The 27,866-nt window shown below is 46.7% G+C and overlaps 1 protein-coding gene across 1 annotated transcript in view; it reads left to right on the plus strand.

Annotated features, from left to right (window-relative positions):
• rnf111 (ring finger protein 111) overlaps nt 1-27,866 on the plus strand; it is a 46,726-nt gene that overhangs the window by 5,657 nt on the left and 13,203 nt on the right. Inside the window, 8 exon segments of the mRNA XM_048230910.1 lie at nt 3,653-4,557; nt 4,595-4,741; nt 4,743-4,812; nt 14,027-14,150; nt 20,942-21,087; nt 23,565-23,783; nt 24,271-24,650; nt 26,883-27,133. Of these exon segments, the coding sequence (XP_048086867.1) occupies nt 3,844-4,557; nt 4,595-4,741; nt 4,743-4,812; nt 14,027-14,150; nt 20,942-21,087; nt 23,565-23,783; nt 24,271-24,650; nt 26,883-27,133 (2,051 nt within the window). The 5' untranslated portion in view covers nt 3,653-3,843.

Consider the following 27,866-nt stretch of genomic DNA (forward strand, 5'->3'; position numbering starts at 1 on the left):
CAGCACAGTGCTGTTGCATGTTGAATCTCCAAATAAGAGTGATCCATTCAAATGGGTGAAAACAAGACTTCATTAAGTGGCATTTAGAAGTAAACACAGTGTCAGACACACTGTGTTTCAAGGCTATTTTGATAGATATGATATGCAAACGGAAATAAAAACTCATGCTCTCAACAATGTTGCCTTTCAAAGTAAATCCCTAAAGGGGATTTGCTCAGTCAAATTCTTCCCAGCGGAATTTGTCCTACCACAATGTCACGTTCAACATTTGTGAAGTTAATTCAGCCACACCCTATTGTGTAATTAGCTGCTATCGGTTTATGCTATGCAACTGCAGTTATATGGAGGGAAGGGAGTTTCTACTACAGAACAGATAGGCCTATATAAACAGAGCAACACACACACACACATTACATATGCACACGTATACACATTACACACATACATGCACACGTACACACATGTGATGTCATTGACGTAGTATTTGCTCTTGTGCTTTGCACGCTGTGCTAGTCTGCAAAAGTAGGCTAATGAAAGGGAGTCTATCTGCCCCCACCTGCCACACACACACACACACAGACACAGATGGGCTGCTCTCATAATTGAGCATCTGGGAGGGGCCTGCGCTGAAGTTAGCTGCTCTGAGGGAGGGTGACATGTAGATGGATGGATGGATGGATAGATGGAAGAAGATGAGAAGAAGTAGAGGAGAGGGGGAGGAGAGACGCAGGCCCATGAACAGCAGGCTTGTGTGTGTGAGTGTGTGTGTGTGTGTGATGATGAGCATGAATATTGCATGGAGGAGCACTTTAAATGGCTGCCGCCCGCATTCTGCTGACATAAACCCTAAAACTGTGTTTCTGCGTGTGTGCGGGTGCGGGGGTATGTGTGTGTGTGGGGGTATGTGTGTGGGGGGGGGGGGGGGGTATGTGTGGGGAGGGGGTGTGTGTGGGTGCGGGGGTATGTGTGGGGAGGGGGTATGTGCGGGGGTGTGTGTGGGGAGGGGGTATGTGTGGGGCTATGTGTGAGGAGGGGGTATGTGTGGGGAGGGGGTGTTCCTGCTCTGGGGTACCTCCAGCCCAGTTGTGGATCTAGAGGCGCCAGCCCCCGACGAGATCATCGGGCCCCTCCTGGGGCGTGAGGTGGGGCTGGTACGTTCCTGCTCTGGGGTACCTCCAGCCCAGTTGTGGATCTTGAGGCGCCAGCCCCCGACGAGATCATCGGGCCCCTCCTGGGGCGTGAGGTGGGGCTGGTACCTGTGTGTTCAGGGTGTGTGTGTCCCCCTCTGGAGCTGCTCTGTGTGTGTGCTGTGGGGGAGGAGGGGGGAGTGTGTGCAGTAGGCCGACACACTTAAACACGGTCACAGACCAGGGATGCACAGTATCATCAGTGTGACCTCTGTGTCGGCTTTTCACATCTGCAGATACGTGACACACACACACACACACACACACACACACACTGGCTCAAGGGCAGAGCATACAAGTTTCTACACAGACACACACACCACACACGTACATACATGAACACAAGTGACATATACACATAGGTAGCCTACACATACACACACACACATTGTTACACTATGGAAAATATTGAGACACACTGCATGCCAAGCAGTGTGTAATTTCATAATTCCAGAAGTTGTGCAGTGTAAACAACGAAAATCATTATTTACTGCATGCCAAGCAGTTAATTGTGGTCTCATAATTCCAGTTGTTGCAGTGTAAAGCGATAAGATGTACATTTAAATGTCCCCAAAGAATACTTTGTCTGTTGCAGTGTGTGGTTGTGCACAAAGGGTTGTGACTCGTAGAGAATATGATGATGAGCGTAGCTTTAGAATTTAAAAGTATAAGTATATATACTCTTTTGATCCCTATATAAGTATAAGTATATACTCTTTTGATCCCTATATAAGTATAAGTATATACTCTTTTGATCCCTATGTAAGTATAAGTATATATACTCTTTTGATCCCTATGTAAGTATAAGTATATATACTCTTTTGATCCCTATATAAGTATAAGTATATACTCTTTTGATCCCTATATAAGTATATATACTCTTTTGATCCCTATATAAGTATAAGTATATACTCTTTTGATCCCTATATAAGTATAAGTATATATACTCTTTTGATCCCTATATAAGTATAAGTATATACTCTTTTGATCCCTATATAAGTATAAGTATATATACTCTTTTGATCCCTATATAAGTATAAGTATATATACTCTTTTGATCCCTATATAAGTATAAGTATATACTCTTTTGATCCCTATATAAGTATAAGTGTATATATACTCTTTTGATCCCTATATAAGTATAAGTATATTCTTTTGATCCCTATATAAGTATAAGTATATATACTCTTTTGATCCCGTGAGGGAAATTTGGTCTCTGCATTTATCCCAATCCGTGAATTAGTGAAACGCACACAGTGAACACACAGTGAGGTGAAGCACACACTAATAATGATGCAGTGAGCTGCCTGCATCAACAGCGGCGCTCGGGGAGCAGTGAGGGGTTAGGTGCCTTGCTCAAGGGCACTTCAGCCGTGCCTACTGGTCAGGGTTCGAACCGGCAACCCGGTTACAGATCCGAAGTGCTAACCAGTAGGCCACGGCTGCCCAATGAAATGTATGTGTAATACATAGTCAGTGAGCGACCGAGGGGACAGGCGGCAGGAGTAGGAGATGGAGAACATAGTACATGCAGCAGTCATGTACCGCATTGGGGTACATCTAGTTTCCCCACAGAACTCCAGCGTTAATATTCTGGAGGTCCTACCCTCTCCCTTCTCAGTGTTCCTCTCTTACCTCTCCTTTTTCTCCCTGACTCTCTACCTCCACCTTCCTCTCATGTCTCTCTATTCTATCTACCTCTTCTCTCTCTCTCTCTCTCTCTCTCTCTCTCTCTCTCTCTCTCTCTCTCTTTTTTCCTTTCTCTCTCTTTCCCTTCTTCTCCATCTGACCCTCTATCCTCATCTCCTCCCAGTCCAAAAGCACGTGTTGAGTGTACGTGGCTGCTTTTGGTGTGTGTGTGTGTGTGTGTCCTGTGTCCACACTGACTCATGCTCTGCCAGTAAGTCCAGGAAAGCCCACTGTTCACTGACTCAGGCTATGATTGCAGCCATTTGTTTGCTCTCTGGATTCAGTGGAATTCCAGACCGTTCTCTCTGTGTGTGTTTGTGTTTGTGTGTGTGTGTGTGTGTGCGGTCTTTACACAACCATTCAGGGTTTTGTCTGCTACCAATGCTATCATTTTCCAGAGAGTCCTCCAGGCAGTGTGTTCAGTGCCCCTGTGTTGATGGTTGTGGTGTGCTACTGCGTTTGTGTGGCTTTGGTGGGTGGGGTAGGGGTCATGATTAAGCAGCATGGACTTCAGATGGCCAGGAATGGCGGCTGCATCCCATGAATGTATCGGTCTGTGCCTGCAGGGACCAGAAGCGTGTTGGTCAGGGCGTGTTTTCTCCTCCCCACTTCTTCGTGAACAACAAACCACTGTGTGTTGTCTAAGAGTACATGCACATGCAAGGGAATGAGTGGGGCCATACTGTGGCCTTTACTAAAAATGTGTTTGTGTTTGTGTTGGTTTCATACATTTCGTAAAATAATAATAAAAAAAAATGTGTGTGTGTGTTTTACAGCGGCAGCTGAGGGTGGTTGCTCAAGCCTGTGATGGATCGGTGATCTCTGTGGTGATCTTCCTCATCTTCCTCCTCCTCTCTCTCACTGCCACTGCCTGCTGCGAGTGGAGCGTACCGGACGGGCGCCTGCGTCTCCCCTGCTCCCCTGGGGTCAGAGGTCATAGGTCGCACCAGCACCGGCAGCGGCAGCCATGAAGAGTGAGGTCCCAGCCGACGCGGCGGCGCAGCGAAAGCCAGAGCACCTGAAGGGCCCGCTGGCCCCTCCGCCACCAGAGCCGATGGACACGGGCAAGAGCTTCCCGCCAGACGTGGACGTGCTGGGCAAGGGCAAGGCCGGCAGCGAGTTCTCTCCGCTTTGTGCCGTGCCGCCGCCCGGCCCCGGCTCACCACGGCGCTCACCACCCGAGCCCTCTGGAGGCGGAAGGAACCCTCCCGGCCGCAAGAAAGCGCCAGAGACCAGCAACGCGGGGGCCCTCGGACTGCTCGGCCCTCAAAACCAGCTTCAGCGCCCCAGCTGCCCCCCCGCGTGCCCCCTCCCCGCCCGGCCCGCTCTGAGCGAGGCGCCAGCGGGGCAGCGCCACCAGGTCTTCGCTGGCGACTCTGCCAGTCCCTTTTCGTCCAGCCTGCGCTTGGCAAGCTTCCGGACCGCAGCAGGCCGAGGGGCCGGGCCAGCGGCGGGGAGGGGTAGCTCAAGGCGTCCGTCGTGGGGGGTCGCCCTACCGCGGCTCTGCCACCACCCGCGCTCCCAGCCGCCGCCCACGCAGCCAATAGCACGGACTCGCGCCAGCCGGAGGTGGACCCGCCTGGAGCCGGAGGCGGTGCTTCTGAAGCGGCAGTGCCTGAGCGCTCGGAAGCCGCACGGCCACAGGAAGCGTCTGGTCAAGGCGTCGTCGGGAGGGAGTCCCGCAATAACCCGGCCCGGAAGGGGGGGTCGGGGTGCAGCGGACGAGCAAGCAGAAGGAGCGGCTCCTGCTGCAGCGGAAGAAGCAGCGCGAGTCCTTCAAGCGCAGGAAGTACGCGCTGCTCCAGAGCTCCTCGTCGTCCAGCGGCGAGCTCAGCACCGACTCCTCGCCCTCGTCCAGCGAAACGCGGCGGCAATGACGGCGTCTACCTGGGCGTCAGCGGCAGCCATGAAACGGCGCCCGCCAACGCCAGCACAGGTATGTCCACACACACACACACACACACACACACACACACACACACACACACAGCCAGCATAGCTATATACACACACAGGTATATACACACACAGAGACACACACACAGCTAACGCCAGCACAGGTACGTACACACACACACACACACACGCAGACAATTGTTCACACAGCACCTTCACTTTTGTGTTTGAAGGATTATGTGGAAGTGTGACTCACGAGCAGCCAAGTTGATAAATGACAAAAGCTCAAGTTCAAGTTTGATGATCAAGTTTCCTCACGCCTGAGTGTCGAAACACAAACACACAAAGTTTCACAGACATCCTGTTTTGCCGCGTAGCAGGCGTATTTTACAGCAGGTGTTTGTGTTCGCTTAAGTCTGTGCGAGGAATGAGTTTTTGGTGTTTGACAGCGTAGCTAAACACCCTTCAGATGAACTCTGACCACCTTTTTTATCCGCCACTCCTCACCACAGCACACACACACACACACACACACACACACACACACTGTTAATAAGTACAACTCTCAGTCATATCAGGGATCTCGTGACTCTTAGAATGGCCACTTAATATCATATTCAGTTGCGTATTATTTAATACTGGGATTGTTAAATCGGTGTGCGCGGTACGAGAGACGTCCACAGCACGGCATGCCACGAGGTCTCAGAATGTTGTTCAGCAGCTCGATCACAGAGAACAGCTACTCAGCGGCCTCTACAGGACCGAGCCGTTAAGCAGGAGCACGCTCACAGGGCCAGCGCTCTAATCTCTCATAAGGACACACTCCTCAGCTGATAAACATGTGCTCATACACATAGACAACATGAACCAGCTTACATACACACACACACACTCACTCACTCTTTCTCTCGCACACATACAAATACACACACACACACAGGTTCACACACACACACACAGGTTCTCACACACACACACATGTACACACACACACACACACAGGTTCACACACACACACACAGGTTCACACACACACACACACACAGGTTCACACACATACAAATACACACACACACAGGTTCACACACACACACAGGTTCACACACACACAGGTTCACACACACACACATCTCTCATTTCCCCCCCTTTTTAAATCGGTACCCCTCCCTCTCACAGGTTCACGCCGCCAGTTTGAACTTGTATCAGTATGTGTCAGTCCACAGACTCAAGGAGTAGTGAAGAATTGTTTGGAATGAGAAGGAATAAAGTCATCTCCCTCTCTCTCTCTCTCTCTCTCTCTCTCTCTCTCTCTCTCTCTCTCTCTGTCTCTTTTCCTCCTTTCTTTTATTTTCGGCTCCCTGCGTCTGTTTATGTTTCTCATCTCTTTATCTCTCCCCCTCCCTTTCTAGCTCTCCTTGGGCTTTACAGCTCAAACTGGACCAATGCCGTGTGCGTGCGTGCGTGCATACATACAGATGCGCACACATTCCAGGCAGGCGCAGCCCTACCCAGCGGAGGCTGTGCCGTGCCGTGCCGTGTCGTGTCTGCGTTGCGTTGCGTTGCGCTGTGCTGCGCTGTGCTGTGCTCTGCGTCAGGCCTGCAAGGGCTTTATATGCACTCAGTCCATCCCTGGATGTGCACACGCTGGAAACGGCTCCTGAACAAAGAGCTGCTTGTCTTATAGAACATTTTTCACATCGTGTGTGTGTGTGTGTGTGTGTGTGTGTGTGTGTGAAGGACAGAGATGGTATGTAATATTAGAGAGAGAAAAAGAGAGTATGTGTGAGTGAGGGAGGGAAGGAAGGAGATAGAGAATGTGTGTGTGTATATGAGAGATGGAGAGAGAGTATTTGTGTGTGTGTGTGTGATGAGAGAGAGAGAGAGAGAGAGAGAGAGAGAGATCTTTCACTAAAAGATCCTTCATGCGTTTAAGCCAGCTCATCAGTGTCCATGTCTAAAAAGGAGACTGAGGGCTACGTTTCTGGTGGCGATGAAAAGAGCCCAGAAGTGGCGTCACGTCTTCATTTTTTTATTTAGCGTTTAGGCAGGCATTCTCAGGGGGGAAATCTTAGTTTATATGAAGGCGCAAAGAGTATGTGATATTCGATTGGATATGCATTCCAGACCGCTGGGTGGTGGTGTGATAGAACCCGGTGCGTCACGCACAGACATTCTAATTTGACAGTTTAGCCAGAGGTAATCAAGGATCTTTGGTTTTAGCCGTTTAGACGGAGACGCAACCCAGGTCGTCTTCAAAACTCTACACTCTGGAAGGTCTCTTCAGATTTGTGCGTCTTCAAGCCCCGATGGCGGGGTCGCCGTGTAAACGAAAGGCACTTATGATCAAATATTTTGTCACCTCACGCTGAAGTGTGTGTGTGTGTGTGTGAGTGTGAAAGGAACAGAGGGGAAGTATAAGAATTATGAGAGGCTGAGGAAAGAGACAGGATACAGTATGATGCAGTGTGTGTGAGTGTGTGAGCGTGCATGCGTGCGTGCGTGCGTGTGTGTAAGGAACAGAGGGGAAGTATAAGAATTATGAGAGGCTGAGGATAGAGACAGGATACATTATGATGCTGTGTGTGTGTGTGTGAGGTCTTTCTCTTTCTTTCCTCCTCTTCCTGCACCTCTTTCTCTCAACTTCTCTGTGATGCTGAAATTTCACACACACTCTTTCTCTCTTTATCCCTCTTTTTGTCGTCCACTGTCCTCGTGTCCCCTCCACACACACACACACACACACACACACACACGCAGGTTGTACAGCTGATGTTGGCCAACCCCACATTCCTCTGTCGATGACTCTTGCTGGACCCGTACGCCCCCACACACTCTCTGTTTGTGTGTGTGTGTACTTGCTTTGTGCTTTGCATTGCATTGGAAGGGTTGATACATACTCTCTGCTTCCTACTCTCACACACACACACCTGCATTAGCTGCATGGAGCAGGTGTGTGTGTGTGTGTGTGTGTGTGTGTGGGGGGGGGGGTTCTGTGTTAACCAAACAGGACGCACCTGCTGTATCAGCCTAAGCTTGAAGCTCCTCGCTGGGGCAGATAAGAGCCGTAGCTGCCCCAGATTCCCACACACATACCACACTAGGGCTTTGACTCCGAACTTCGTTATTCGAATATAATTCGATTATTTTAAAAATTAAAGATATTCGAACGAATTTTAGGGATCTCTTGATATTCGAACCTGTAGCCTATGAAGATAATTTCTATAAATGTATTTGGTTGTAAACGTTGTTTTCAATTCAGATTCCGTGGTTTTTTTCATGCCTGGTGAAGTAAAATCGTGAGCTCATTAGCAAGGCTATTATTGGTCATCTGGGCTCCTGTAGGTGAAGTTAGAATCCTGGCTGGTTCGCGCTTAGTGAGCTCACACATAGACATAAGACACTTATTTTAAACTTAACCTTCCTCTAATTTTAATCACCTCAGTTATCAATCAAAGCAAACAGGGAAAAGAAATGGCAACACAATCATGAAAAACACTCAAATAAAATAAATGTGCAGATAAGTCTGAATGAAAAGCAGCACTGGTTGAAGCCTGGAAATATTGTAAACAAAGTAGCCTAACGTTAGCTTAATTTTCTAGTTTATCATAGTCTACTGGTTAGACTGTTCAGTTTCCCCACGTGTGTTTAAGTTTCAAATGAATTAGGGGTTTGCACGGCGTGTCATCAGATCTGGACATACATGCATATTGGAATGCTTCGCCTCATTAGAAAGCACTAGGCACTGAAGTAAATCCTAACATCGTCAAGGAAAATGGTTAATTATTGCCGTGTTTTAGGTTGTACAAATAGGTCAGATTGAAAAAACATCTGGTGTAGGTATCGACTTCCAAAAAGTTATTAAAAACCAGGGGAAAGGACAATAATGCCAGAAGTTATCAGAGGAAGAGCTTGTGGTTGAACTTGGTTCTTACGTCTCCCTCACCCAACTTCGTATGGATCTCGCTGCCAATAATCCGTAATTTCTTTCGAAATATCGCCTTTTCTTGTGGTCCAAGTCCTGCCCTATATGCCTTTGCATCTTAGGCGCTTTTTGATTAGCTTTTCTGTTGTTTAGACCACGGCTACAATCACGTAAGATATCCAAAGTGCATAATACTCCATTGTACTTCATTCACTGAGTATAAGCCAATATGGCAGCTGCGTGCTGGGTTACCATAGTTACCGGCCAGAGCGTGGCGTCGGTGCAAACCCCTAATACTTTTTCTCCTTAGGACAGGCCCCGTTTGAGTCTTGGAAAATGCTTTTCCATTTGCATCGGGATTGAGATGATTAGAATTTAGCAGTCAATTTGAATGCAACAGTTTTGAACAAATTAGCGGCAAGCGTGCTAATGATGCTAACCGCACTTCATTTAGCCAGTCGTCTTACGATTAATGTTTGGATTACATGTGCATGCTGAGGAGGGAATAGAGAAAGAGAGCAAGGGGCAAGGAGAGTCTGTGTTGAGGTAGGCCTTCTATCGCCTACTCTGGTAGAGAGTTTGACATACTACAATGCAAGATATATTTAGCCTATTTATTTATGGACAGCGTGGTAGGAGGTGTGTGTTGCTTTTAATTATGAATGTTCTATCGAACGATTTTTATTGATATCGATTACATGTCTATTAAGATACATATCGCTATCGTTTTATCGCCCGACCCTATGCTTAATAATAACAATTTTTTTAACACATAAATACTCAGCCTTTAAATTGCCGCATTAGTCTATTGACATTGACTGATACACTGCCCTCTGGTGGACAGAACATATAGAACTTAAGTTTGATACCAATATCGGTCTTACTGAAGACATTTAATGGTTAAAATATTATTAATACATATTGAATATATTCAATTTTAATATTAATAAACAAACGAACTTCGAATATGATTTTTGGGCAAAAGTCAAAGCCCTACCCCACACACACCCCCACCCACGCACAACTTCTCATTCTCTCCATTCTGTCAGGTTTGTTTTTCTCTCTCCTCTCTCTTCCACCTTTCTTTACCTCTCCTCTCATTCTCTCCATTCTCTCTCCTCTGTCTTCCACCTTTCTCTACCTCTCCTCTCATTCTGTCCATTCTCTCCTCTCTCTTCCACCTTTCTCTACCTCTCCTCTCATTCTGTCCATTCTCTCCTCTCTCTTCCACCTTTCTCTACCTCTCCTCTCATTCTGTCCATTCTCTCAGGGTTCTCTCTCTTTCTCTCCTCCACTCTCTCAATCCCTCTGTGCAATTGAGCAGCAGCGCCTTTTCTGTTCTGTTCACAGCAGCGCCTTTTCATTCAGCGCAGCCCAGCCAGCTTTATTGGCATGAAGGTCTCGGAGACAATTTAGCCAAAGCAGATATTTCAGAAATGACGTCAAGCTTACTCTTACACACACACACACACACAGCTAGTCTCCATTATAATCCCCTTGCTTTGCCCCATGAAAGACCTGCAGAACAGTGTGTGGACGAGAGAGAGAGAGAGAGAGAGAGAGAGAGAGAGAGAGAGAGAGAGAAATAGGGAGTGTGTGTGTGTGTGTGTGCCATGGGAGAGAGAGGTGGGTGGAGAGGAGAACAGAGAATCTTGACTGAAGCTTCTGAGGAACAGAGTTTGACTGAAGCCCTCTGATTCATTCAGCCCTCCTCCCTGAAGACATGCCCTCTTTACAGGAGAGAGAGAGAGAGAGAGAGAGAGAGGGAGAGAGAGGGCCAGAAGAGAGAGAGAGAGAAAGGGAGTGAGAGATGGAGTAAGAACAAGGAAGACAGGAAGATGGAGGGGTAGAGAGGGACACACAGAAGGAGCTAGAGAGAGAGCGAGAGAGAGAGAGAGGCTTTTTAATACCATGTTAAACATGTCATATTAAACCTGATTTTTAGAGATTTCCAAAAGGTTTGGAAATATCTGGAGTCATCCATTATCGTGATGTTTCCAAGATGAGACTGTAGAGCTAACCTCCAACCACCAATGTTGTCCATAACTAACTACCAGTGTAGGCCAAAACAATGATGCCGTATCAAAAGCTGTGCCGTAGTGCAATCACAAATTGTTACCGCGCTGCTCCGGCCCACTGTTTCTCCCGCGCTGCTCCGGCCCTGCTCCGGCCCAGCTCCGGCCCACTGTTTCTCCCGCGCTGCTCCGGCCCACTGTTTCTCCCGAGGTCACAGCTCATCCAGTATGGCTGCCTCTGCACTGGCGGCCCAAGCTCATGTCTGAAGCGGTCTGAGGAGTCCAAGGCCAGGGGCTCTGTGAGCTCAAGGCAAGCAGCTTCATGCAGCCAGTAGACCCAGAGCAAGAAACGGAGAGAGGAGGAGGGGGGAGGGGTGGAGTGTCAGTGGTAAGATGCAATACCCACCAGATTAAGTTACCTTAGCAGCACTCACCCAGGGCATCATGCAGGAATAGTAACCCCCACAGAAACACACACACACACACACAGAGCGAGAAAGAGACACAGACACACTTTGTAGAAAAGCAGTGTACAAATGCAGTACTTGTCTGTGTGCTATTTCTCTCTCTCTTACACAGACTCACACACACTCACACTCTCCATGCCTGCCTGATATGGGGCTTGCCACAGTGGTGGTGTTGTACTCCGGCAAGCAGCACTCAGCTGGCCTGACTGGATGAGCGAGGCTTTAATTAGGGAATTAATCAGTTTGGGCTGTCTCTTATCAGCTGGTGATCACACACACTCTTATCTGCCAGGAGACAACACCTACACATGAAACGCACACACACACACACACACACACACACACACACACACACACACACGTACACACACGTACATGTGACATGTGTATTGGTGACCAGTAAGCATATTGAGCTGCTATTTTCTGACATATGGCCTGTGTTAACCTACACATGTCACACAGGTCTTATCTGTCTCAGACTGGAGTTTCACTTTCACTCTGACACGATAACGGCTTTCAGACATGTCCTCCGCACTATATGCCAATCTTTGTCACACGGATGTCTGACCCTTGGGGTGATTCAGATATGATGCTTACATGCAGATATTATGTGTGAACAACACCCATGCATATGAACAGAATCTCTGTGTGGTTGAGTGAGGGGTGGGGCTTGTGGGGGGGGCGGATATGACGGGAGCACAGGTAGAGGCAGGTAGTGCACAGCGAATCAGAGAGGCCATCATGACCATCGTGACCATCGTTGTAAATAAATATTTTTTTTTCTATGTACACGTTGTGAACTCTTGTATGTATGTATTGCATGTGAGTAATTTAGGCTAAAGCCTGAATTACACAAAGCCATTGTGCATTTAGACTAAAGTCACGTAAATGTGAATACTTGAAGTTGAAAGTACATATTTGACTAGTTTGCAGGAGCACACAAAAGGCATCTGAATATCTTATTATCATTTAGGCTGCCATTCAAGGAAATGCAAATGGCCTATATGAACCTCTATGCCAGGCACAGAATTGATGGACTTAGTTAGCAGGTGCATAGCCACATGCATGGCAATGGCTGGTGCCTTTTGTAGGATACACACCTGCCAACTACAGCTCATCAAATGTGTGCCTGGCAAAGAGGTTCAGGCTATTTGTATTTCAGCCTCCTGCAAACTAGTCAAATATGTGCATATTGCATTTAAGTAGCCTATTTGAAGCAAAGTCCAGATGGCCTGTGCGACTAGCATTTTCTTCATTCATGTTCATTTTATTTAGCTAAGCCTTATTCATTGTCAACCCGACGATGGGTGACGAGCCTTAAGGCAACAAATATTCCTATCGTTTTACTTGACAAGGCCTTATTCATTCTAAACGAATATTGTGCTCAACAGTGAGCTCATGAAGAGTAGGTTATATTCTAATGCACAGAAAACCGACCCTGTTGCCTAATAACATTTATTGCATTATAAACCTAAAAACACACAAACACGTTTTAAAAATAACAAAAATTGCACCAAACCCGAAGTTAAAAATCACACACAAACAAAGCCAAGTGTCAAGGTAGTCAGTAGTCTAGGCCATGAACTCTGAGCTCTCATGACTCGGAGCTCCTTATAGAACCACCATGAAACAGCATGGAGCTGAGCTACTAGAGGAGCTCCTTATAGAACCACCATGAAACAGCATGGAGCTGAGCTACTAGAGGAGCTCTTTATAGAACCACCATGAAACAGCATGGAGCTGAGCTACTAGAGGAGCTCTTTATAGAGTGTTCCAGTGACTTCCGTTTTACTTCAGCTACAAGGGACCTTCTCTTTTTTATCTTTCAAAAAAATATGAACGGGAGTTAATGGAGAGATAACAATTATTTTTGGTCCAGTTTAAATTGTGCCACCTAATTTCACATATGATGTGTGTGAATTTAAAAGATAATTTTTCACGCCAAGAAAGTACTGTTGTTCGATAGACTTCAAAAGTTATGTTGGTTTTGTGCGAATCCGCTCAGTGGGCTACATCTCTCGTCTCGAACGATGTACGTCACCAACGTAATTAACGATAAGATTAGCTGTTATGCTAGTTAACGGCTGCATCTCGCTGCCTGCAATATCACTTAACAGTATCTAATGTACAGTCTATGGACGAATACAACTTACCTGATGTGTTTAATCCTCTGACTCATGGTATTTTCATCGGCAAGGAAAGCCCAATTAAGACCTGTTGCTGGTATGCTTGTACAATCTAGTGTGGCTGTAATGAGCTAACGCCACTAGCCGACTGATGGGTTTGTAGTCGGGGAATTACGATCTTCACAATGTTGTAATTCAATAGTTACGAAACAAACTGCAAATGTCTTTACATGAAAAATTCTCTTTAAAATTGACAAACATCATATGGGTAATTCAAGGCACAAGTCAACCGGGACCAGAAAATAATTTATTTTTCGCCATAGACTGGCGTTCAAAATTTTTTGAAAGATGGAGGCAAACGGAAGTGGCGTCACTGGGACACTCTATAGAACCACCATGAAACAGCATGGAGCTGAGCTACTAGAGGGGTTGGGGGGCAGATAACAGGTATAGAATAGCCTGGTGCATTAGATCTGCTTATGAAGAGTCATTAACAACGCAGACACAGAGAGACGCACACACACAGAGACGCACGCACACACACAGAGACGCACGGAGACGCACGCACACACACGGAGACGCACCATCTGACAGTGATAAAGCATGTTGATTGGTTTGTTGTGGTGGTTGCACTGGCGGTAGCATCTTATGCAAGGGTCTGACATGTCACCATTCATGGATGTATAAAACCACTAAACTGACCGTTGACCTTTGACCCATGCAGGTGTGCTGGACGAGGATGTGGTGGTGATCGAGGCCACGCCTGCTCCACCTGTCCCCGCCAGTGAGGAGATCAACGTCACGTCCACTGACAGCGAGGTCGAGATCGTCACTGTGGACGGCTTCAGGTGAGCGCAAACCTACTCACTACTCTTCTCACTGTGTGTGTGTGTGTGCAAGTACGCACTTGTGTGTGTTCAGGGTGTAGGTCTGTCTAACTTTGTGTAGTTGTGGTATTTGTGTGTCTAATGCTTTTGTGTGTCTAATGCATTTTGAGATCGTTTGTGTGCTGTTTGCACATGGAGTGTGTGTGTGTGTGCTGCTAGCTGTGTATGTGCAGTGTTTCCCATACATTGACTAATCTGTGGCGGGGCGCCACGAAATAAAAATCGGCCGCCACAGATGAATATTCTATGTTTAATTTAAATTAAATATAAGGTCAAATCCTTGCATTGCATTGAGCTGCGCTTTTTACGCACGCACGATTCACGATTGTTGAAGGATTGTTGTTGCCACATACAGTAGAAGCATTGCATAGAAGACGTCTGGCTAAATTGCTATTAAATCCGCTTAGCATCGTGACCATGCTGCGCAAATTTGTTCAAAACTGCTGCATTGAAGTGAACTCTGCTAAGGTCTTATCACAACATAGTAGGCTACATTGAAGAGACTAAACTAAGTTAAGTTATGAAATCAAGCAGTATCTCAAAGCTAACGTTAGAATACTGTTTGGATGTCGAATTTAGCATGCTTAGCCTACTTACAGCTGCTTGTCAATTTCGTTGAAGGGCTCATTTTATTGACTCCGACACTCAATGTTTGCAAAAAAAAAGTGTTTTCCAAAATTCAAAAGTGCTTGTCCCAAGGAGAAGTACGAACCTTTATTTTAACTATGTAGAAAACGTTATGAATTGCATCCACACATCAGCAGCCTTTCAACTGTGTTACAATTGCAAGGGTCCCCCCTCCCCCTTGTCAAAGTCAGCTACCACCACAAATTGAATCCAATTCTGTGGGAAACACTGATGTGTGTGGGTTGGAGTCTGCTAGCTTTGGAGTGTGTGTGTGTGTGTGCACGCTCGCTCTAGCTGGGCACTGGTTGTTGTTTTGTATTTGTACTGCAGCTCTTCACATGGGTTATTGTTGAACACACTGTAGAAGCTTCTGGAAGGCTCGGTCCCTCTCCCGGTGTGTGATGTCACAGCATTGTGTGTGTAGATAGGAGCGAGATCTTTACGCTCTGAACTGAATGGAAAGCAGCACACGCCCTTAAACTCTTTAATGTCTACTGTGTTTTGCAGAAACAGTTTGTTACAGAATCGCAGTGACCTGAGCAATACTGTGTGTGAGTGTGAGTGAGTGTGTGTGGGTATGGGACAGGTTTTTCAGCAGATTCTGCAGTTTGTTATGTTGGATTTGATTGTGTGTGTGTGTGTGTGTGTGTTAGGGGTGTAAAGGCCCATTCACACCAAGAACGATAACTATAACTATAACTATAACCATAACGATAGAAGCGTTCACACTGAACAACGATAAACAAAGTCTCTCATTGTGTTAATAAATGTGAGGGCTAAAATTCGATGGGTTCTGATTGGCTATTAGCATTTTATCGCTGTGAAAATCGCTCTGAAAGTGATCCCCAACGATATCGTTTCTTCATGTCGTTATCGCTATAGTTTATGTGTGAACGCCGTCATTCATATTAACGAGAACGATATTTATTTTTATTCCACTGCGTAATTTAGAACGGCCATTAACTGTATGTTATCTGCAAAGATTGTTAAGGCGGAGCCTTGTTATCTGCACACCTATGAAGTAGATCCATTTTTTGGCGTATCACACTTGTATATTAATTCACCAACTCGCTCAAGTTGTGAACTATCACGTTGCATCCGAAGCTGTAAATGCAGACGCTCAGAACATTGCAACATTGTAGCATATGACGGAGGTGGCTTTTAGCTAGATGGATGACAGCAGGCTAAGTAAAAGCGATGTTTCAAAGCTAAAGTTCATCAGAATCTTGGGATACGCCCGCTGACAACGGGAGAGATAGAACTAACGACTGGCCTTTGGCCAGTGAAAGTAAATCCATCCATTTAGAACTAGTAACGCAGTTTGTCCTGAGTTGTTGAGAAATTAGTTCTACAAACAAGACAGTTTTAGCTATTAAAACGCTTAAATTGTAACAGGAAATGAACACAACGCAAGTGGCAAATAGTGGAATAAGCGGATAATGGACTCCAATGGTCTGTTCATTTCAAGTTAATGCACTACTCGCTTGGGCCGGGCCGCTTTACAACCTCGACCGTGCATTAACTTCTGTGAACAGACCACCGCGGTCGCCCATTATCCCTTACATAGTTATCGTTATCGCTTTTGGTGTGAATGGGCCTTAACGGTTCATGTATTCAGATTGAACCAAACGGTAATGGGCGCCACGGTTCGGTGCATGAATTTACACAGAGAATACACGATATAAAAAATACATAAAACTCAAAAAGCGGATTTTAATTGATGTCATGCGCAATTACTGTTAAGTAGCCTACCGTCACGAGGAGTTACGGGAGTTCTTTAGCTTACACTTATAGCTAATCTGTAGCCTTGCCTTAGCTCTTAAGCCTGATTGGCTTCTGTTTTTTTTTTTGTCAGGTAGTCGGTTGAGTCAGTCAGTCAGAGATGGCAGCACTAAGGTGCTACCCACAAGAGTTAGAGGATCCGCTGGTCTCTTTAAGATCGCAAGTTTGAGAACTTCAGTTACAGTTACAGGCTAGCCCGAGAGAGTGGTGGATAAGATGAAACTGTGTGTCGGGCGCTTTTGTTCAGCAGTTGTTGGGTATGTGAGTGGAAATATAACATGCTATCTGCTACACATATTCAAAGCCAACACCCAGAGATGATAGGCTACCAATCACTGAAACGAGAAAAAAAAACTTCCCCTGCGCTTCACAAGCCTTTGGATATACATACAAATAGGGCCAAAACCTATGGCTTAAATTAAACGATTTCGTAATGACAGAAAGCTATGTAAATCGCTTGGTAATTACCTTTTATGTTGGGGTAACTTGTAACTTCTCACATGAGGAGCTGGTAGTGTTAAGTGCATGGACAGTAACAGAAAGTGTCAACGCTAACCAGGCTAATAAACAAACCAAGCTACGGTGAGTTAACGTCGAAGGGCAAAGTCACTAGTTGTAGTCTGTTTATGAAATGAAAGGAGCAATTTCGTTTTTTAAAAGAAGGCAAAATAGTGTGATATTTTCACAGTTAGTAGGCTAGATTATTAATGTTGAAGGTCTTGCTTAAGTGGATTTTTAAAAATTATTATTCTATTCTATCTAATTTGCACTTTCAGAAATAAGAGATGCTGTAGGCCTATTTTCAGTTTTATAGCTGATTGTCTTATTTTGTTTACAAGTTACACGAGTCTGGGTACTTATTGTACTGTTTAGCCTACATCTTACACACTTCAGGCTGTTGCGGATAGCTCAGGGAAGAGACTGTATGACACTAGGTGGTACAGCCTGACACATGCACAATAAAAAAAAAAATGCTTTCTGCATCTTTGTTTTGCTTTTCCCTCCATTGTACCAACTCAAATCAACTGTGATGTCCGAACCGAGGTATGAACCGAACCGCGACTTCTGTGTACCGTTACACCCCTAGTGTGTGTGTGCGCGCTCTCAGCTCTGTAGGGCGTGTGGTCTCTTAGTTTTAGATGCTTTGAGATGTGGTTCTTTGATACATGCTTTGAGATGTGGTTCTTTATCTGTGTGTGTTATGTGGTGGGGTGATTGCTCTCTGCCTCTAAAGGGCACCTGGCCATGTTCTCTCTCTCTCTCTCTCTCTCTCTCTCACATACAGTATACACACACATACACTTTCACAAAGCATTTGACATTTGGCAAGGATTTTGTTTTGGTAAGGCCTAGAGGTGTGTGTGTGTGTGTGTGTTTTGCTTGAGAGAGGGATAGACAGATTACATGTGTGTGTGTGTGTGTGAGGGAGAGAGAGAGAGGTGGAATTGTGCCTTCTAATCTCCCCCAGCAGAGAGGGGCTACAGGAAGAGCCAACATATTCATCTTTCTTTGCTTAACACACTGAGATACAGCTGGTCTCATGCATCACTTCACACACACATACACACACACACACACACGCAGGCACACGTGCATGCATACACACACACACACACACACACACACACACACACACACGCATGCATGCAGGCACACACACACACACACACACACACACACACACAAACTCTCTTTCCTGTTCTCCCTCTTATTCCTTCCACTAACTCCTTCCTCTCTCCCTCTCCCTTCTTCTTTCTCTCTCTCTCTCTCTCTCTCTCTCTCTCTCCCTCTCTCCTCTCTCTCTCTCTCTCACTCTCTCTCTCTCTCTCTGTCACCCTTTTTCTCTCTTTCCTCCTCTCCTCCCCTTCACTATTATCTTGTTCCCCCCTCTCTCAGGCCTGCTTCATTCATCCTTTCTTCCCCATGCAGTACTCCAGCACCCCACCCCTCCCTCCCCCCCCTCTCTCTTTCTCATCCTTCTCCTTCTCTTCTCTTCTCAGCATTCTTTAGCTGCCTGCACACCTTAGTGAGAGAAAACACACACACACAAGTCTGCACATTTCATTTGTACATATGTAGAGTTCAGAGAGAGAGGCAGCCATTTTGTTTTGTCATAGAGTGAGGGGCTAATGGGCAGTGTGTGCGTGCGTGTGTATGTGTGTGCACACAAGGTGAAAGGTTAGCAGGATGAGCCATGAAGGCCTTCCGCTCAAGCTCTGTGCCGATGTTTACACTACTAAGGGGCCAGTGCTGGGGTGTGTGTGTGTGCGTGTGTGTTTGTGAGTGTGTGTCTATAGAAGAGGTGACTTACTCACAGCCATGGACTCATTCAGTATAAATAACCATAGTTGCTGGGTGTCTTACTATATGTGTGTAAAATGGAGTGTTTCTTCAGTACACTGCCATGATTACATGCATACAAACCACTGTGTGCGTGAGTGTTGCTGATTCCTGAGCTAGGTTAGCTAGGCTCTGTCTATTCCAGCAGCAGTAATGAGAAGAGCCTTACTTATATTTCAGCCTGCACTGTTAGAATTGTATAGTATAGTTAATATAGTTAGAAAATGTATAGTATAGTATAATAGTTAGAATAGGCATAGTATAGTTAGAGTAGTATAGTATAATATAGTATAGTATAGTATAGTAGTTAGAGTAGTATAGTATAGCAATGGTGATTGGCCAGAGGTTGTAGGTCTGCTTTAGTCTGCCAGGCTAGTACATTGACTTGTTTGCCTGCAGTCAGATTGTACTTCCTGGGTAGGGCTGACCCAAGTCCCCCCTTTGCCTGCTGATCAACACACACGCACGCGCACGCTAACTTACACCACTGGGGGCTTTGTAGTGTGGGTGGTATGTCCCTTGGCATTTACAACAGCACAAGTATAGATAGCTGAGCCATTGCCCTGCCAACCTTTGCGTGCACACACACATACACACACACACACACACACACACACACACACACACACACACACACACACACACACACACACACACACACCATCTCCCTGAGTGTTGATGTTTACACTCCTTTGCCCTCCCTCAGAAGGTCTCACAGGTAAACCGGTATTTAGAAAATAATCCCACCTCTGCCAACACACACACACACACACACACACACACACACGCCTCTGGGCCTCCCAGGTAAACAGGTATTTAGAAAATAATCCCAGCCTGCTTGTGGTTAATTAGCACCGCCCCTGAGGCGGAGCTGCCTCCATCCCTGGGTGCCTGGCAACCGTGTCCAGGGAGATGCCAGCGCTGGCCTTCCTGTTACCGTGCAGCACTGTCTCCTCCACTTAAAACACACCATATACGTGTGTGTGTGTGTGTGTGTGTGTGTGTGTGTTCTCTCATTAATTGAAATTACACACTTGGGCCTTGTGTAATCTTTCCAGCCAGTAGGACAGCACTAGTCATGACTGTTTTTTCCATCTGGTGCTTCTCTCCCGCCTGTCTCATTTGTCTCAAGTGTATCTCACATCTGTCTCTCTCTCTCATATGTCTCACGTCTGTCTCTCTCTCTCACTTGTCTCAAGAGTGTCTCACATCTTTGTCTGTCTCACATGACTGATGTCTGTGTCTCTCTCACTTGTCTCAAGAGTGTCTCACGTCTGTGTTTCTCTCTCATGTGTCTCGTGTATGCATCTCTCTCGAATGTCTCGAGCTTGTCTCACACACTCCTTTTGTCTCATCTCCTACACATCTGATTTCTCTGTGTGGGAGTGGGAGAGAGAAGCAGTCATGGAAAAACACACACACACACACACTCACTCACTCTCTCCTAGTTTCCTTTGTGCCTAGGGAATCCCCCCTTGTTTGTAATCATTTTGTTTTGATGTATTAATGATGCAATATGTGGTTAGGGGGTGTTTGGGGTCTCTGCTTTGGGAGACAGGGGGCTTAAGGGGTGTGTGTGTGTGTGTGTGGTGGGGAGGTTATCCTCAAGACACTCTACCCCCTTTGTCATCACACATGAAACTATTCCCCTAGACTGTTCCAACACTTGAAGCTCTGGGGAGGATTACACACACACACACACACACACACACACACACACACACACACACTTCCCACAGGCTGTACTGACATTCACAACACACTCTGACAATCAGAAGACAGAAGCAAATAGATCCCGGAAGTTGCTTAAACTCTATCTTTGTCTCTTTGATCCTTTTCCATGTGCACTGATGTTACAGTGCACATAGAAAAGTCTGGCTAACTCTTCAGTCTAACTCAAGTCTAACTGAACTCTTCAGGTAATTGTTTGGTATCTGACATCTCTCTCTCCCCCTCTCCCTCTCTCTCTCTCTCTCTCTCTCTCTCTCTCTCCCCTCTCTCAGGCCGCGTCATGGTCGGATGCTGTGGGGCCCCAGCTGTTCTCAGAGTCGGGGTCCAGAGGGACGAAATCGCCACCGGCTGTCCACAGTCATCCAGCCACTCCGACAGAGCCAGGGAGAGGTGGTGGACCTCACAGTGGACGAGGACGGTAAGAAACACGCAGACACACATGCGTGCACATGAAAGCATAGACACACACACACACACACACACACACACACTTGAACAAAGACGTTGCCTGTCAGCCCACCATTCCACTTAAGACCCATTCACACCAAGAAAGATAACGATAACTATAAATAAATATCGTTCTCGTTCATATGAATGACGACGTTCACACATAAACTATAACGATAACGGCATGAAGAACGATATAGTTGGGGATTACTTTTTAGTGCGATTTTCAGAATGATAAAAAGCTAATAGCCAATCAGAACCCATCGAAGTTTAGCCCTCACATTCATTAACACAAGGAGAGACTTTGTTTATCGTTGTTCAGTGTGAACGCTTTTTATCGTTCGTATGATTATAGTTATCGTTATCGTTCTTGGTTGGAAAAGGCCTACAGTTGACGAGGACAGTGAAAAATACTGACACACACACACACACACACACACACACACACACACACACAAAGAGGTCCAGAAGCTCTCCAAAGAGCTTACTGTTCTCTTACTGTCTCTCAATGGCACTATCCTACAACAGCTACAGCCAAGAGAGCCAAGATGTGTGCATTTAATATTCATTCACTCACACACACACATACACGTACACATACAACAAGAGACACACACACACTCTCTCTCACTCCCTCTCTTTCTCTCTATCTCTCTCTCTCTCTCTCTCTCCCCCATCTCTCTCTCTCTCTCTCAGCGTCTCACACATCAATATCCCACTCAGCACAGCATGTGGTGATATTAATTTCAAATTTAATTAGTTCATTTTGTTGTTCAGAGTGAGCCGCTTCATCTTATCAACCTCTGTAATCACCCCCTGAATTACACACACACACACACACACACGTGTGTGGGGAGGAGGGGCCATGTTCAAGGTTGCCATAGGGACCTGCTGGGTTGCGGTTGTATGCAGAGACTGTTAATAATGATTAATCTATAGGTTTTCAGCAGAGACTCACACCGGGATAGAATGAACTTCTGTAGCTCACAAGAACCCTGTGAGCTATACTGCTGTGCTGCTTATGCCACACATATAATATACATGTAACACACACACACACACACACACACACACAGAGAGAGAGAGAGATAGCTATATATCTATCTACCTACCTATCTATCTATCCACACACACACACACACACACACACAGCACACAGCACACTGGAAGACATAATGTTCATTTGTGTTACGTCCACTAGAGAGCAGGAAATGAGGCAATAGAAACATATTCAGATACACAATACATACACATTGGCAATCGAACTGGAACTACCTTTACAAATAAGCAGATCAAAGAACAGAAAAATAAGAGCTTAAAAGTTTGAAATGTGAGAAGAGTGAAAGACAGAGAGTTGAGGGTGGAGAAAAAAAGGGGGGATGTGAAGAGCATCAGACGAAAAGAGATTTGGGGTAGACGAGGGATCAGGAGGCTGTGTGAGTGGGCGAGCTAGCAGCCCCAATCTCAAAAGATTTACTACACTGTGTGTGTGTGTGTGTGTGTGTGTGTGTGTGTGTCTCTGAGTGTGTGCAGGGTATTAGTGTGGTAAGTGGTTGCTGTCTGTAGCCCTGTTTTCATCAGAGTGTGATAGTGGAATTTGAAGGCGTGTGTGTGTAGAGTCGGGCAGGCGTGAGATGGGAGTCCATTTGCATGTGTGTGCAGGGGGAGAAATTCATTTGTGAATATGAAAAGCAGATGCAATGCTCACTCTCGCATACTAATGAGAGACCTCTCACAGGAATCAGCTCTCTCAAGTCATCATTATATCCCTCCATTTCTCTCTTTCTCTTTCTTTAGCGATCACTGGATCTCTCTCTCTCTCCCTTTCTCTCTCTCTCTTAAATGATCACTATTATCCCTCCTTCTCTCACTATCTCTCTCTCCTCATCACTATATTCCCCTATTTCTCTCTCTCTCTCTCTCTCTCTCTCTCTCTCTTAAATGATCACTATTATCCCTCCTTCTCTCACTATCTCTCTCTCCTCATCACTATATTCCCCTATTTCTCTCCCTCTGTATCTTGTTCTCTCTATCTATTAGCATCACCCTTTCTTTCACTCCCTCTTTCTCCCTCCCTCCTTTTCTGTCCCTCTATTCCTCTCTCTATATATCTCTCTTCCTCTCTCTATATATCTATCTATTCCTCTCTATATATCTATCTATTCCTCTCTCTATATATCTATCTATTCCTCTCTCTATATATCTCTCTATTAATCTCTCTATATATCTATCTATTCCTCTCTCTATATATCTATCTATCCCCCTATCTCTCCATCTATATTCCTTGCTCATCTTTCTCTTCTCATGTTCACCGTATACACACACACACAGATAAAATCACAGCAGAATTTCACATACAATCCCAAGGGATATGTTTAATGTAGTGTGTGTGTGTGTGATTGTGTGCTTGTGTGCGTGTGCGTGTGTGCGTGCGTGGGTATGCTTCAGACATCTCAGTGGTGGCCACCACCTCCGAGGGCTTGCACACTCAGGCGGTCAGCTCCTCGTCCTCGTCCTCGTTCTCCTCGTCCCTGCGCGCCTCTACCTCAGGGCCCCAGCCGGAGGCCCCGGGCCCCTCCGGCTCCTGCCCCAGCGCCCCTGACAGCACGCTGGGGCCCCCCGCCCACGCCGGCCCCCCCTCCTCCAGCAGCACTACTGCCACTGAGGGTGAGGGAGCCCAGACCACACATACTCACTCACACACACACACACACACACACACACACACACACACAGCCACTGCCACCGAGGTTGAGGGTTCCCACACATATATATACACACACACACACACACACATACTCACTCACACACACACACACACACACACACAGCCACTGCCACCGAGGTTGAGGGTTCCCACACATATATACACACACACACACACATACACACTCACACACACATACACACACACACATACACACACACACACACACACACACACACAATTTGTAGCCAGTGGACATATGCGGCCAGTTTCAAGTTCGCGGAAGCCGAGGCCTAGGAGATTTCCATGTAGTGTAGGACTCTATGTACGGAAAGGCCGCCAGGTGTTTATCCGTTACTGCAGAAGATAAAGACACACATATGCACATCACTTTTGTCCCTGTGCTTGGGCATCCATCTCTGATTATTGTCTTTCTCCTCCAATCAGATGACAGCAGAAGAGGTTCATCCAGCCTATCAGGAGAAAGTGGGGGTGTGGCCATGCCCCGTCTGCCCTCCTGCTGCCCCCAGCACTCGCCCTGCGGAGGCCCCTCGCCAGGTCACATGACCTTAGGCCACGCCCACTCGGGCTGCATGCAGGCGGGGGCGTCCCAGCAGGGCGCGGGGGCTTCACAGCATGGGCATGGGCACAGCCACGCGGCGCCACACTCGCACCACTTCCACCACCACCACCACCACGTGGGGCCCCCACCCCCACTGGGCTTCGGAGAGCCGGCCTGCCCGCTGGAGCGACCGCAACCCCAGCACCCCGCGCCCTGCACGGGGGTGAGCAGCACCACCGCCGGGGCCAGCCAGTACCATGACCAGGTAGCACACACACACACACACACACACACACACACACCAGGGTTTCCGTTGTCCGGTAATTACCGGACATTGGCCGGAATAAAAATGAAATGTCCGGACAAAATTACATCTCTCCGGGTCAAATTGTCCGATTGAAATTGGCTAATAATCCCGCCCCCTAACGCAATCTGAATTTGAGAATAAGCCTTTAATATGTAAACCCAAATTATAAAGTCCTCTGGCTATGTTTTTAAAATGAACAGGCTCTACCGCTTGAAAAGTAAGTTATTAAACAACACGCATAGCCTATGCTGCATTTCAAATAGGGAAGTGCACGCTTAAAACGCCCATGTTAAACAAAACTAACAAATGAGTGAGGCGGTTCAAACATAGCCAGGCCCAGGCAGACTAGCCTTGAAAGTTTTTCAGAGGCCAGACGCGATGGATGATGATAAATTGGTAACGCCTGAAGCCTCAGATGTCCGGGTCAACCCACCACCACCAGATAAAAGTAGAAATGTCTGTATCTGTCGGAATCAGTGAAATTGGAAGTGGAGTTATGGGGGGTGCCGCCCAAGCCCAAGACACTGTCATTCTCCTCCTGGTACACTGGACATGCAAAGTGTTCTTTACCCAAAGCATACAGTAGCCCTATGCCTCCTCGGGACGTGGGCGCATTACTGGTTCATGGATAATTAAACGGCAGAATTAAACCCGTATCATTGAACCGCCGGGTCGAAAAAGAAAAGAAACTAAACATTTCCCAGAATAGGAAACATTTCTTAATTTATTGTTATCAAATAAAGAGGCATAGCAGTAGGGGGTAGTGGTGTTATCAAATAAAGAGGCATAGCAGTAGGGGGTAGTGGTGTTATCAAATAAAGAGGCATAGCAGTAGGGGTAGTGTGTTATCAAATAAAGAGGCATATGAGTAGGGGTAGTGGTGTTATCAAATAAAAGAGGCATATAGGGGTAGTGGTGTTATCAAATAAAGAGGCATAGCAGTAGGGGGTAGTGGTGTTATCAAACAAAGAGGCATAGCATTAGGGGTAGTGGTGTTCTCAAATAAAGAGGCATAGCATTAGGGGTAGTGGTGTGGCGCTCATTCTGTGTGTGATGCATCTGTGCAAGTTAAACAGTCACCACTGGAGAGATAATGTGGTAGCAGCAACAAACAACGAGCTTTTTAAACAACTTAACTAAGCTGACTCTTTGCTGTCCATGAAAAATATACTGGCTAGATCTTGTTAGGCATGTTTAAGTTAGGCTAATGAACATGTTGCATTCATACAGCCTGATTTCAGGCCATTCTTAAGCTACATAGCCTGTCTCAGTTTTCCTCAATTTGACTAATTAAGAAGGGATAATAGGATATTTGACCGGCATATCATCAAAATGTCCGGAAAACGAAACCCTCTGCAGGTAACACACACACACACACACACACATACACCCACACAGCCAGTACCATGACCAGGTAACACACACACACACAGCCAGTACCATGACCAGGTAACACACACACACACACACACACACACACACACACACACACACACACACACACAGCCAGTACCATGACCAGGTAACACACACACACACACACATACACACACAGCCAGTACCACGACCAGGTAACACACACACACACACACACACACACATACACCCACAGAGCCAGTACCATGACCAGGTACCATACACACACACACACCCACACAGCCAGTACCATGACCAGGTAACACACACACACACACACACACACACACACACACACACACACACACAGCCAGTACCATGACCAGGTAACACACACAGCTAATAGCACAACCAGATACACACACACACACGCACACACACACATTTTCTCTTTTTCTCACACTCACATAGAAGAGCAGCAGTCAGGCTTGTACAGAGATCAGCCAAGATGTTTTTCTTTTTGGGTGGTGTGGGGGGGTGTGTGTGTGTGATGGGGGGATGTTACCGCATGCATGTCTTGCAGCATTCTGAATAATTCAGAGAACTAATTGATGGTGCTGCTGAATTGTTATTATTTATCGAAACAGAGCTGGTTGTGTGTGTGTGTGTGTGTGCGTGTGTGTGTGTGTGTGCGGCTTGGCCTTGTTAAAGTCTTAATGAGCATTGTGGACTTCTTGTGGGGATGGATGGTTGTTATGTTGGGGGAGGGGGATCTTAGACCTTCTTGTGAATGTAATAATTCATGTGCTGTGTGTGTGTGTGTCTCTCTCTCAGACTCTGCCAGTTGATCTCAGCAGTAGCAGTGCGGTGCGCGGAGGTGGTGCTGGATCTGGTTTCCATGGCACTGCCTTGACCCCTGCTGCCCTGCCTCCATCGCCGCGACTCCCTCGCTGCTCGTCGCGAGTCTCCTGAGCGCTGAGCCAGGCGGGCGGGGCAGCAGAACCCTTCAGTCCGGCGCTGGTGGCCCAGACGCAGAGCCAGCCGCAACTCTCCTCCTGCCGCCACTACGTACACCCCTCCTGTGAGTACACACACACACACGCACACACACACACACACACAGCCACAACTCTCCTCCTGCCGCCACTACGTACACCCCTCCTGTGAGTACACACACACACACACACACACACACAGCCACAACTCTTCTCCTGCCGCTTGAACTCCTCCTGCAACCCTTCCTACACTCCTGTAAAATCAGCATACACATGGTTACATAGAAGCTCACATGTGCTAATACTAACTAATACATTATTAGATCACAGAAGTTTTGGCAGATAATGTATGACTACTTTCCTCTCTCTCCCCACTCTTATCTTCCTCTCCCCACTCTTATCTTCTCTTTCCTCTCTCTCTCCCCCCACTCTTATCTTCTCTACCCCACTCTTATCTTCTCTCCCCATATCTTCTCTCCTCCCCACTCTTATCTTCTCCCCCCCACTCTTATCTCTCTCTCTATCTCCCCATCTCTCCTCTCCTCCCTCTCCCCATCCTCTCTCTCTCTATCTCCCTCTCTCCATCTCTCTATCTCCCTCTCCCCATCTCTCTCTCTATCTCCCTCTCCCCATCTCTCTCTCTCTCTATCTCCCTCTCTCCCATCTCTCTATCTCCCTCCCCCATCTCTCCTCTCTCTCTCCCCATCTCCTCTCTCTCTCCATCTCCTCTCCTCTCTACTCTCCCCATCTCTCTCTTTCTCTATCTCCCTCTTCCATCTCTCTCCTCTCTCTATCTCCTCTTTCTCTCTCCATCTCTCTCTAT

Source organism: Alosa alosa, chromosome 21, assembly GCF_017589495.1.
Source record: "Alosa alosa isolate M-15738 ecotype Scorff River chromosome 21, AALO_Geno_1.1, whole genome shotgun sequence".
NCBI classification, from domain to species: domain Eukaryota; kingdom Metazoa; phylum Chordata; class Actinopteri; order Clupeiformes; family Clupeidae; genus Alosa; species Alosa alosa.